The sequence below is a fragment of the Eumetopias jubatus genome, unplaced genomic scaffold, assembly GCF_037043125.1.
Source record: "Eumetopias jubatus isolate StellerSeaLion01/CBP00866 unplaced genomic scaffold, mEumJub1_p1.0 scaffold_7, whole genome shotgun sequence".
NCBI lineage: Eukaryota > Metazoa > Chordata > Mammalia > Carnivora > Otariidae > Eumetopias > Eumetopias jubatus.
The window spans coordinates 92,752,592-92,766,560 of NW_028274813.1; the positions used below are offsets into that span (position 1 = coordinate 92,752,592).

A 13,969-nucleotide genomic window follows, 5' to 3' on the forward strand; every position below is an offset into this window, starting at 1 on the left:
AGCCAGGGTCCTCAGGTGAAGCATATGTCTCTTAGCCCCAATGACCCTTCCATGCGGCTACATGCCCACACGCCTGGAAAAGGGTTTGATCCTGCAGGAACTTGCAAAGGAGGAGGTATTCTTGCACTTCACATTCAAGGGCACCACAGAGGAAAGAATCAAGCTGGAGCATAATTAGTTCTATCAAACTCTTAATTTTTTATTGATTTTTTCTCCCAATGGAGACTCCAATGGCAGCAATTCAAGATGGTTTTACTAATGGACAAAATGATGAAACAGTATCTAATACCTTAACCTTGACAAATGGCTTGGAAAGGAGAACTAAAATCTACAATGAAGACAACTTTGAGGAACTCCAATATTTCCCAAACTTCTACGCACTACTGAAAAGTATTGATTCAGGTAAACACTGTTTTCTGACCATGTGGAATAGAAACAGTAATTCCAGGAAATATATGGGTGGAGTTTTTCTTCCTGTTTTCATTTTCTAAATGCAGTCTTCAATGACCTATATTGTGGCCTCGGGGAAAAGAGTTCACATCAATTTTTTCAAAAGAATACTAGTCATGAAAATATTTAGGAAAGGATAGTCAGGAAAGGTGGAGCTTCTGGATAATTTAATCTTCTTGTTAACAGAGCATTCATTTATTTGTTCAACAGTTACTGGACATGTGTGGTGTTTGGGACATTGAGGTGAGCCCTGTGCAGATGAAGAGAGAAATCAATGTCCCTGTCTGACTTGCTCAGCCTCAAATCTTATTGCAAATCCTTTTTTTTTTAAAGGCTATATTCATTTTCCTCTCATAGTAGGAACAATGTGTATAACATAACTTATCCTTTTAAAAATAATTCAGGTTTTTGCTTTTTAGACATTTTCAGCTTCGGTCTTGAAATGAATTCAAATGAACTAAACACTGGACCACAGCAGGTCAGGAGCCCAAAACACACTTGGAAAATGATTTGTTTTTTTAAAAACAAAGTCCTTGATGTGCCTTTTCTCTTACATGTACACCAAAATAGGTTAGCTGAAGATTTCAATTCATGTTTAGTTTTGATTAATCTTCAAGGAAGATTATAATGGGCAAATTTTCTTTTGTTGTTATTGTCCAGACAGATGCTCTGCCCTGCTTCATGGCTTTTCCTCTCCCTGTTCAAAGATTCAGCCCCGGACTGAACATTTGTAATAAATATTTCCCCAAGAAGTGACCTCAGAGTGAGCTTTCATTTCTAGGGAACATCCATTGTCCTTCAATTCCAGACATTGGCCAGATGGCACCAGCCCCTCTGCTGGTGTCTGCAGGGCTAGTACGTCTTGAGGGTCCATTCTCAGCCATCTTGCCCCATTGAATGGCAAATGCCCAGCTCAGAAACTTTGTCATCTTGGTAAGTCACTTCTTGTCAGGGAAGAACATCAGCAGGACACCAAATACCTACACAGATGTGACCTTGAACAAATAATGTGATGGCTGAAGTTATTTACAGGCGCTTTTCCAGGATCTCATCCCCATTTCCTCTCTCATCTTTCTTCTCTCCCAACTTTGGGACTTTCATGATATTTGAAAGATTCCACTGTATGAAATGTTTTTTATTTTATTTGTTTTTATCTTTCAGTTTCCTTGACCCTATTCTTAATTTCCTTTATTTTTATAGAATTTTAATTTAAATCCTTACACTAAGGTCTTTGACAATACCCATTTTTCTCACCCAAGGTCTGAACCAACTGAGAAATAATAAAACGGGTGGAAAACCAAAATATTTCTGATACTGATAAAGACTGGGTTGTAAGGGTTGTAGAATGCAGCTTGGTTTGAGATCCAACACTGGGCTTGCTCACTCCCTGTCCTCAGTCTAGTTCTTGGAACAGTCAATACCAAGGACCGTTGGATTCTACAGAGCTGGCACTTGTCTCAGGTCCCTGCCTTCCACTGTTCCAGGGGAGCAAAAAGAAGAAAGAGTCCAAATCCCTCTCAGTTAAGAAATGAAGACTAATGGCCATTGCCTACCAACTTCATCTGTAGGAAGGATGCAACTGGGGGAGGAGGGAGGCTAGGAGTATTTAGAAGAAATCCTTAATGGTAGTTAAAAAGCTAAAAGAATAGGGAAAATGGGCTCTCTTCTAGCACCTTTCTTCAAAAATGGAAATAGATTTTTTTAAATTTTAGGATATATATACCGAATGTCTATAGAATCATTAGCCATCCTCTTCCATCAAGATGCAGAAGAATATGCCAATTATGAAGAGTTCCCAAGAAACTGTTTTTTTTTAGATTTTTTTTTTATTTATTTATTCGAGAGAGAGACAGAATGAGAGATAGCACAAGAGGGAAGAGGGTCAGAGGGAGAAGCAGACTCCCTGCTGAGCAGGGAGCCCGATGTGGGACTCGATCCCGGGACTCCAGGATCATGACCTGAGCCGAAGGCAGTCGCTTAACCAACTGAGCCACCCAGGCGCCCGAAACTGTTTTTTTTTTTTTTTGAAGATTTTATTTATTTCTCTGACAGAGACATAGCAAGAGAGGGAACACAAGCAGGGAGAGCGGCAGAGGGAGAGGGAGAAGCAGGCTTCCCACCGAGCAGGGAGCCCAATGTGGGGCTCAATCCCAGGACCCTGGGATCATGACCTGAGCCGAAGGCAGATGCGTAACGATTGAGCCGCCCAGGCGGCCTGCAAGAAACTGTTAATAGTGGTTACCTATACGGAGTAGAGTTGAGGGGTAGAAAAATGTTATTTTCACTATTATTTACTTCTGCACTGTTGGAATATTTTTACTATATGCATATATTCTTTCAAATAAAAAAAGTTTAGAAAGCAATATATACTACTATTAAAAATCAACCTTATGTTATAAAAAATAAAGATACATGTGTGTTTTTATTTTCAAATATTAAGTTTGATTAGTGAAAACAGGTCATTGTTGCCCTCAAAAACATACAGCTTAGTAAAGAAAAATTGTTCGGTCACAAATCTTCTTTCTTTTTGAGTTCGTATTACCTCAGGTTGCAAACTGTCTCTTTATCATCTAATCTATTAATAAAATATTTTAGATTAAATCTTTTTGCAGAAGTTATAATTGCCCATTTCTGGAAAAGTTCAGTATACCTGTACATTATCCTATATTCTGAATCAAGTCTTAGGCTTTCTGTAAATTAAATATATGTGGTTTCAGCTATAAATGTAGGGAGAAATATTTCAGTAAGATGCCTACTTCATAAACTGACACTGAAAGAGGAAGTTATACTCCACTAGTTTTTTTTAAAAATTATTTTGTCCTTTTGTATAGAAAAAGAGGCAAAAGAGAAAGAAACACTGATTACTATCATGAAAACGTTGATTGACTTTGTGAAGATGATGGTAAAGTATGGCACAATATCTCCAGAAGAAGGCGTTTCCTACCTTGGTGAGAGTCCTATCTGTTTTGTTTTTACTGTAATAGTTTTCATTGTCCAAAGTGAATAAGGGATTTGGCAATAATTATCTCACAAATTTGATCATTTATGCCAAAATAGCCTGAAGCATCTGAGTAACGAATTGACCAGCTTGATAATGCATATAAATAAAATTAACCAGAAGTTTTCAACTCTTTATAGATACAGCTTGAGTACAAACATTTCATTATTACATTTTGTCTTATTAACATTTTCTAAATATCTCCATGGAGACAATTTTATTAAAATTTGCCCCCCCCCTTTTTTTTCCAGTTGTGTTTGGGTGGTCAGGACTAAAAGAGTTGATTTTAACCAGTGAGGTCTGTGTGTGGTGGGAAGGAGACAGCCCTGGACTGAGCAGCAGAAAGTGATACCCCCTGATCCAGGTCGGCCACAGACAACTCCGTCCCACGGGGGAAGGCACTCACCTTGCTTGGCCTTAATCTCGGCATCTCTAAAATACAGGACTTTGTGATCAATGGTGGGGCTGACAAACTACTGCCCATGGACCATATCTGGCCCATTGCCCATTTTTGTATAGCATATAAGCTAAGAATTGCTTTTACATTTTTAAATGGTTGAAAGAAATCGAAAGGAGAATCGTATTTTGTGACAGAAGAAAAGTATGTAAAATTCACATGGCAGTGTCCATACATGAAGTCTTATTGGCACAGCCGCACCCATTTCCTTCCTGCTGTCTGTGGCTGATTTTGTGCTACATTGGCAGAGTTGAGTAGTTGCAACACAGACCACAGATGGTCCACAAAGTATTTACTATCTGGCCCTTTACTGAAAAAGTTCGCAGACCTTTGACTCCTTGAACTTTGTAGATAAGCTTGAACATTCTCTCTGCATGCAGGTTGTTTAAAAAAGAAAAAAACAGCCTTTGGTTTTTCTGCTTGATTTAGTTAATCAACAAATACCATTTATCCCTGATGTCCTTTGAGCAAGTTGACCTCATGGCCCCTTACTCTGATCTCTAACAGAGAAGGAAGAATTAGAAGAGAAAATCTCATAGCATAGAATAATCCAGAATTACTCTCTATGAATTCCATTTTTTTCCACATGAAAATAATTTTACTGTTTTTTTTTTCTGATTACAAAAGAGCATATGTATTTTAAAAAATCAGTCAATGCAAAATGATGTTAAAAAAGAAGTAAAAAGGGATGCCTGGGTGGCTCAGTTGGCTAAGCGTCTGCCTTCGGCTCAGGTCATGATTCCCAGGTCCTGGGATCGAGCACCACATTGGGCTCCCTGCTCAGCGGGGAGCCTGCTTCTCCCTCTGCCTACTGCTCTACCTGCTTGTGCTCTCTCTCTCTCTGTCAAATAAATGAATGAAATCTTTAAAAAAAAAAAAGAAAAAGAAGAATTAAAAAAAAATCACTCATAATACTGGCACCCAGGTGATATTCTGGTTTATATCCTTCCAGATGTTTGTGTATATGTGTGTGTGTATACACACACACACACACACACACATATATACCTTGGTTGTTTCTTTGTTTTACCTTGTTTAACAAAAAATGGGCTCACATTATACATAATGCTTTGTGGCCTACTTTACTCAACAGTAGATCAAAGGCATTGTTTCAGATCAATCACTGTTTCATACCAATACCCTGATTCAAAAGTCCACACTTAAGTCATTTATCCAATGGAACTAGATTAGAAATGCCACAAGGTGCAAGGTGCAAGGTAGGTATTTCCACGACTGTTCATAGCTGTGCTATCCAGTATAGTAGTGGAAAGGGAATTCATTGCCTCATGTAACTGAGGAGTCCAGGAGCAGGGGTAGTCTGATGTTGGTTAGGTTTGTAAAGTCCACCAGTAGTCCCAGCACTGACTTTCCATGTGTTGATTCATTCCAGATAAGCTGCTCCATTATGGGAAAAAGATGGCTGGCAATCTCCATCCTCACATTACAGCAATCCTAGCAGGAAAAGATCCTCTTTCCCCAGTGGCTCTAGCATTGAATCTCATGGTCCTGGCTTGCATCACAGGCTCCTCTTTGAACCAATCACTCAGGTCAGGGCGATGGAGACCCTGAGGAGCCACGCCGGGATTATTAGGCCCCGCCTGAGCCAAATGTGCTGAGAATGGGAATGGTCTGGGTTTTCTAAAGGAAAATCAAGGTGTAGTTACCAGAAAGTATTGAGGAAGCTGAAACCACAGGTGTCCATTAAAGGCTTCAACCCCAGACATGTTCTAGCAGTGGCCCCAGAGTTGTGGAAGAGACTTCTGTAATTAACTGAGTAGGAGGCTGAGTTAAGGATCCCAAATAGTGTGGAATAGTAGATTCCTAGAAATAAGATCCATGTCAAAGCATCTTAATCACAGTGTTAATATTGTGGAATTGCTTTGTGATATTTCTGTTGAGGTTTAAACAGTTTTAGTAGAAGTTTGATATCATCTTTCAAGAAATAAAATTATATTTCATATTTCTTCCCCTCCTCCCTCCAGAAAACTTGGATGAAACTATTGCTCTTCAGACCAAGAACAAGCTAGAAAAAAATGTTACTGACAATAAAAGCAAACTTTTCCCAGGTATGATTTATTTTACTATTTTTCTACCTTTTAGCACAATCACCCTTTGCATGAGTTCAATAAACATTGATCAACAATTATAGATTTCAAAAGTTTTAAAATCTGAAATCCAACCATAGGATTAAGTAGCTATAACCTTGGCTATTTCGTGGCTAGTCTCAGCATAGAAATCTGATCCCAACGAGCATTGAAAAGAAATGCAGGTCTTCGCTGAAGATTTTTAGGAGATGGCTGGTGGGGAAGGGAAGAGACTGTATCACAAAACTGAGTCATTCTTCCTGAAATTCTCCTTTAGGCATTTTTTTCTCTCTCAAGATCACCATTTCTCCAGAACACTATCCCTGGTCACCTGTCCACTCTCTGCTGCCCCTCCACTCGTTTTCCCCCTCCAAGTCTTCCTCTCTCCTCTGAGACAGTCTGTGCCCCTAGGCAGTGTGATTTACCCCCTCCTCTTGGTTTTTTCACTCATGCATCTCCACCCATTGCACCACAGAACCAAGCGGTACAAAGGAGGCTGCTTTGAGGGGGGAAGGAAGGAACAAAAAGGGAAAAGATCACACGTTCATATGCCTAATTTTGTGTCCCTATCACAGAAGTTATGTACATACGTTTGATGGAATATTATATAGCTCTTTAAAATGATGTTTCCAAGTAGTTTCTACCAACCTGGAAACATCTTTCTATAATGATGTTAATGACAAAAGCAAGGAATAAAACTGTACTGCAACTATGAAAAAAAATGACACATCAAAAAATATATACAGACCACAGCACTAGTAGTGGATGTTTTCATAATGAGGTAACAACTGACTTCTTTCTTTCCTCTTTTTTCTATAGTAATAACCCTTTTATTGAAAAAACAAAGCTTATTAGGCTGCTTGATGTTTCCTATTTTATTTACAACAGGGATGCATTATAACTGTTTTCAAGTAGTTAGCTACTTTAAGGTGTATGACATTTTTAATCCAATAGAAGATTCCTAGAAGGAAATACAGTTTTTTTCCACCCTTGTCCCCTCATTTTTTTGAAGTATAATTGATATGGAAATCAGTTATTTTTAAGTGACAAGTGAACAAAGATGACCCCATCCTGACAGCAAGTGTCCAGTTCTCTTCTTTGCATTAGGGTGACCAGGGATAAGGGACTATGAAGAAAGAGACAGAAGAAAAGTCCTGCCATAGCCCCAAATTCTTAGGTGCTACTCCGAGTTATAGAGTGTTCTTCAACAATACAACATCATAAAGAGATTGAACAACTACAGAGTTATTTTACTTTGGAATGAAGATTCAAACTTACTTAGGGACCTGACATGTCCTACTTGATTGCCTACATTGATTATAGTAAGGAAAATAGTCTATGCTCTGACACAGTAGCAGAAGGGAAAGAACACTAAACCAAAACCTGGAAAGGTGGGGGCTTTGGCCCAGCTCTTTTGCTAACTCAGTGCACATGTCTCCCCATTCTGGGCCTTGGTTTCCTCTTCTGTGAAATGGGAGGAGGAAGTTGGACTAGATAATCACTAAGATTCCTTTCAGCTCAAAAAATGATCTGACCTTAAACTGTACCTTTTCAATAAAGTTTATTTCTACATTATGAATTAATTAATAGATAGGAAATAGGGTGATAACAACAGTGCACAATCTGATTACAGCACCGTCAGAAAAAAGTCATGAAGAAACAGATAGTACCAAGGAAGAAGCAGCTAAGATGGAAAAGGAATATGGAACCTTGAAAGATTCCACAAAAGACGATAACCCAAGAGGAAAGACAGATGAGCCAAAAGGTATGGAATTAACAGCTCTAGTTTAGCAATGAAATTGGGGGAGCAAAAATTTTCACGACACATATGCTGATCAAAAGTGCAAGCCACACCAAATCTGATAAATCGGCACCATCTGTATAGAAAAGATTCAGCACATTGGTCTCTTTACTTGAATAGCAATCATTTTTAATGGTCTTGTGTCTCCTGGAATGGCAAATTGGTCTTGTCTTCTGATGGTCTCTACTGTCCAATGGACTTTTGTGCTTGGAAAGGAATATTTATGACCATTTGTGCATTGTTTAATGTCTAATTTATAATTTATTAAATAATTTTTCTTTAAACACAATTCACATTCCTCTAAATAATAATATACTACTTATTCAACAAAGTCATCAAAATTTATGGATTTAACAGAGCAAATTTCCTTAATCATTTACGGTGATTGAAATGAGACAAGCACTCTTAGGACCTGATTAAAAATCATAAATCCAATATATCGAATTTCCTTAAATAACCTGAATACCTTAAAAAGCACAAAAGCACACATTAAACTAGCCCAATAATTATAAAACTTATGTTTTTATCCTTATTCTTACATATTCCTGTGATCCAATTTCTCTGTGCCTTAGTAAGTCTATGTGATATAAAATTTACTTTTTCCTAGGATTTTAGAGATTTTACTACAGCCTTAAAGAAAAAGACCCTTTGCGGGGCAGAGGTAGTGGTGGTGGGGAGAAAGAAAAAAGAAAAAGGCCCAGGAGGATGCAAGTTCTAAGTTGCTAACCCTTCAATTTTAGGTCAGGTTGTGGGATCTGTTTGCACAGTCCAATGGTTCAAAACCCTTTCATTATGACGTGTGCTAGTTACATCATGGAAAATGTATCTACCCCTCAGATAGATATTCTTCTTCTGAAACTCAGTGTCTTTACCCAAAGTTGTGAACAGATGGCTTAAACCTACGTTATTTTTCTGTCATTATGATATATTGACCTCTATGGTATAATTGGAACGTTACTTATGTCTTATCAGTGTCTCATTAGTAGGGTCATCTAGAGGATTTATTCCATAGAAACTGGGGGAGCGGGTCAGTGCTCTCTCTTGGGGGCAGGGGAGGTGTGACATTCAGCTCATCTGTCTTCTGAAGAGACACCACTGGGCTCTCTTTTCATTACTTATTATGTATAATTATTAGTGGCAATGAACTGATGGACTTCGTTTTTCCTTTTTGGATGATATGAGACCACAAAAGCTGCTCATGTTTATGGTATAACTCTTAATTTTGAAGAGACTGCTTGGCCTACTTACAGGTTCCTAGTCTCTCCTGCTCATACAGATAGAAACAAGTTCACATTCATACTTGATAATAGATCCTGCTTTATAGTGTCTGTATATTAAGTCAAAAAGAAGCAAACTAGTTATGTATTTAATATCTTCTAACTTTTTAACAGCAAAACAACTACCATTTCCCATTTATATCACAACTACCTTTGTTAAGACTTAATATCAACCTTTTCCATTTATGTAAGATGTTCACCTTGATGATGACGATTATGATTTTATGCTTAAATTGGTATAGTTTGGGCAGCAGGAGCCCCCCCCCGACCCTGTTCCTCCTTTATCCTTTTAGCACTGTGCCCAATAGTTTGTTTTTTGTTTTGTTTTGTTTTGTTTTTAAAGATTTTACTTATTTAACAGAGAGAGAGAGTACAAGCAGGGGGAGGAGCTGAGGGAGAGGGAGAAGCAGACCCCCCGCTAAGCAGGGAGCCTGATGCGGGACTCAGTCCCAGGACTCTGGGATCGTGACCTGAGCCGAAGGCAGTCACTTAACCTAATGAGCCACCCAGGTGCCCCATGCCCAGGAGTTTTTAAAGGATCTTTGCTCTCGGCAACAACAGGGTATTCTTGACTCACTGAATTTTCTCATCCCAAGACTTAAAATCAATTCCTCTTCGAAGAGTTCTAGTTCCTTTTTGTAGAGAATATAGAGACCTGAACCTGGGTTAAATGGGTTCAAATGAGTAGTAATATGGGCCAAAAGTACTGCTTCTAGTTCAATTATTGGGACTTTGAGACAGGAAAAATACTTTTTTCTTAATATATCAAGTTCATGTTGATTTCTCCTATCTTATGAAGCTTTATATTATTGTATTTTTTCTCTAGCACAGATTTCATAGACCATCACAATTTTTTCCTACAACAACATAGCTGACATAGCAACACTAATCATATGTAGTAGCCTGTGTTGAGTAAGGTTACGATGTTGCATCTGGGCTCAGGAGGAAAAAACTTGGAAATGATTAATTAATAATGTTTGTGGGCATAAGAAGGGGGAATTGGTAATATACATGTCATGTTTGCTGACTTTGTAGACCAGTCAGTCACAATGCCTTGATACTTCTCTAGGTCTACTTTGGATGAGTGGTAAACTCCTGAGAATGTTTTTTTTTTAATTATACTAAAATACATATAACATAAAAATGATCACATTAACCATTTTTAAGTGTACAGTTCAGTGGCATTAATTCCATTCATATTATTGTGTTACCATTGCTACCATCTATTTCCAGAACTCCTTTCATCCTGCAAAACTGAAACCCTATACTCATTAAATAAAGCTCTCCATTCCCCCCCACTTTCCAGCCCCTGGCAACCACCATTCTACATTCTGTCTCTGTGAATCTGCCTATTCTAGATACCTCATATAAGTGAAATCATATAATATGTGACTGGCTTAGTTCACTTAATGTCCTCAAGGTTCATCCATCTTTTAGCGTTTGTCAGACTTTCCTTCCTTTTTCGGGCTGCATAATATTCCATTGCAGTTATATACCACATTCTGTTTATCTACCCATTTGTCTATGGATGCTTAGGTTGCCTCCACCTTTTGGCTATTGTAAATAATGCTGCTATCAATATGGGCATACAAATATCTCCTCAAGACCCTGCACTCAATTTGAGGAGGAATATCCCCAGAAATGGAATTGCTAGATCATATGTTAATTCTACTTTTAATTTCTTCAGGAGCCACCATACTGTTTTCCATAGTAGCGGCACCTTTTTACATTCCTCCCCAGAATGTGCAAGGGTTCCAATTTCTCCACATCCTCATCAGTACTAACGGATGTGAGGTGGAAGAGAAGTGGTAAACTTTTAAAAGATAGCTAATCAGGAGAAGAGTGGTCCTGTGGCCTGAGATAGAAAGCCAGGAATTGGGCAGCACAGAGCACTGCTGTTTACCCCCACAGAAAACCAGCATGCCTAGGTCATCTCCTCTGGGGGCAACCTATGTGTCATGATTGTATTTCCTGGAAGACAGTAAGCCATCATCTAAGACCTTTGACTTGCAAAGGCAGCATGCTCAGTGCTTAAGACAGCACCTTCTATCACCACTATGCAAATATCCATGGGAATGGATGCTGACAGGTGTCTTTGCTTATTTTGGGAAAACATTGTGTAAAAAAGGAATATGAAAGAGTTGATTCTTGGTAGCCTACTATTCCTGTTTAGGATGTGTTTAGAGACAAATGATGAGGTTAGATTTCTTTTCTCATTAGGAATTCCATCAGATACTAATAGGGAGAGAGGAGAGTAAAACCCCATCCATTTAGTGTTGTTGTTTGCAATGGCTCTCCTGAAACATTAGTAAGAGGGTAGGGATTTGGGGCCAAAATTAGTTCCCTCTCCATTATTTGGAGATTTAATCTACTCATGCTACCCCTGACTTCTATTACTTTGAGATAAGGAAAACTAATTTTAGTACAATTTAGAAAACACCAACCTCAGCTTAAGCCAAGGGCCAACACTTCTTGAAAAATATGTAATCTGCAAAAGGCATATTATGTCATATACCCTTGTACTGACAATTGCTTTGCTTGCACTTTTTTCAGAGGCTGTTTTCTCTGTTATAAAGTCCACTGACACAACATGTATTGTCTCTGGACAGAGAAATAAAAGCATCCATGTGGGTAAAGCAGGGTTTGCTGGGTTTCCTGAGACATTTATTCAGGTATAAATAAACACTTATTCTGATGGCATGCCTGGCATCATGCAAAGGAAGCAGACCCAGTAATATAAGAACTAATGCTTACCTCTGAGGACTCAAGCAAGCTTCAAAATGATTTGAGAATGGTTCTTAACCCATATGTAGGCAAGTGTCACACAAGGTCCATACATGTGCACATATCTCCCTGATTGATGAGTCACAAGTGTGTAGAACAGAGAGAAAGTTGGAGGACATTACAGGGCAGAGCAAAGAATGAGGTAATGGTCCAGCTAACACTGCTTTAAAAGATAATTATAAGCAGAACACATTGTCAGGAATATCTGTAAAGAGTCTGTTTTGGTCTGGTGATGTGGCATGATGGCTCCATTGAGCCACAGCAAATATTTATTAACCATGCCAAGCATATGCCGGATCCTGTGAGGAATAGGAATAATAACGGGAATAGGAATAATAATAATACCCTAAATTTATATCACCCTTCAACTTACAGAGCATGTTTCCACAGCTTTCTTTTTAGGTTTAATGTAAAAAAAAAATCCAATTTAATTACCAATGATGAAAAATGGCATATCCACCTTTGAATATAGTCAAGTTAGACTATTTAAACTCTTATATTCTACAGAATAATCTTTTAAAATACTAATTTCGAATTGGTACAGTCATTTGAATGATTCAGTAATTATTCCTAAATTTAGGGAAATGCCAATGAAATCAAATTTATTCTAATTTCAACTGCATTTATAAAGTTACCTAATTTTTCAAGTAAATTGCTCTCTGGAGACTAAAGAAAAGTACTTTAAAACTTTATTCCATGATCTCAGTGTGGCTCTATTTGCCAGTTCGATGTTTACTCATACACTTCTGCCCTATGAGTCACTGAAAATCTTTTTTTAAACCATCCAAGGGATAAGATAAGCATTATCATACCCATAAACTCATTCCAAAGCTATCCTTTGTCAAGTTTATGGCCAGATAATGGAAATAGGTGAAAAAAGTTATTTCTAAGATACCTTTCACAGAAATAGTCTACCATTCCCATATCTTCTTTACAGAAACCACAAAAGAGTAGGTAACCTGTTTAATAAGTTGGCTAACTCATGTGGATGCTGTTATTTTTAAAGCAACATAAGAGAAAATCTGTGCCTTTATTCAAGCGCTAAGGCATTCTGCTAAGAATGTCCAAAAATAGTAAGTCCAGTTTTCTCTCCATGAGTCAGCAAGTATGCCAGGAGCTAAGCGCAGGTATAGGAGACCTCCCATCAACACAGGTTTTTCGAGGAGAGCAAAGGTCTTTCCATATGCAGAAACCATAAATCTCCTTCTTAGAATTCATCCCTAAATTATAAATAAATAAACCAAGGCTCAGAAAATGAAGTGACTCACCCAAGATCTCCTAGCCAGAATGGCAGAGCCAGGCCTTGAACACTTGTCCCTTGACTCCCATCCAGTATTCCTCGGAGTATTTCTTTTGGGCAGATAAAATGTCAGCATTGTACAGAAATTCTCGAACTGAATGGCTCTGAGGCCCATGTTGGCATCAGTGATACCATCATCACTGACTTTGTTTTATGCCGTTCAAAACTGTAATCATGTCATCTTCACAGAGTTTTAAGGGTGTCAAACTTAATTTTTATAAACACTCTTAAGATCTAATATCTTTAGTATGTCCGTATTCAATAGGTTAATTCTATTGATTTCTATAGGTTTGTTGTTGTTGTTGTTTCTATGGGGCTGGGTGGGGGACAGATCAGGTTAGCATATGTCACAGTGAGGACAAATTCACGTACAAAAAGGCGTATTTCTTTTGCAGTGCTGAAAACCAGAACAGTCAGAAAAGCAGGGCTGCGTCTTGATTCTGGCCCTCTTCCCATCTGCTTCAGCATATGGTTTAAAGATTGTGCCATATTACCTCAGCCATGAGCTATTTTTTTCCAAAGAAAACTGAAATAAATTTGAAAAAAAATAGTCCAGCTTTCCAAAGTGGACTCTCATGGGCTTTTACTGCACATGGTGTAAATAAAAGATTTGCTTTACAGCTCCCCAGAAGAGAAAATGGAAATAGGAACCAGCTGCTCCTCTTCAAGAGCAGAGGGACACCTGATTTTATTCACCTTGTCACCAGTGCTCCAGTAAATGTGTGGAGGTCTCAATGCTGGTGGCAGTCGTTCCCAAACTTAGCCCCACATGGGAATCACCTCAGGACCATTTTTTTTTTAAATGATGCTTGGCCCCT

The 13,969-nt window shown here is 38.4% G+C and overlaps 1 protein-coding gene across 1 annotated transcript in view; it reads left to right on the plus strand.

Annotated features, from left to right (window-relative positions):
- The window catches only part of SCG3 (secretogranin III), a 32,917-nt gene that overhangs the window by 10,079 nt on the left and 8,869 nt on the right, over nucleotides 1-13,969 (plus strand). The window contains exons 7-10 of the mRNA XM_028100302.2: nucleotides 225-402; nucleotides 3,282-3,398; nucleotides 5,888-5,971; nucleotides 7,623-7,754. Of these exons, the coding sequence (XP_027956103.1) occupies nucleotides 225-402; nucleotides 3,282-3,398; nucleotides 5,888-5,971; nucleotides 7,623-7,754 (511 nt within the window). The remainder of the gene's footprint in view (nucleotides 1-224; nucleotides 403-3,281; nucleotides 3,399-5,887; nucleotides 5,972-7,622; nucleotides 7,755-13,969) is intronic.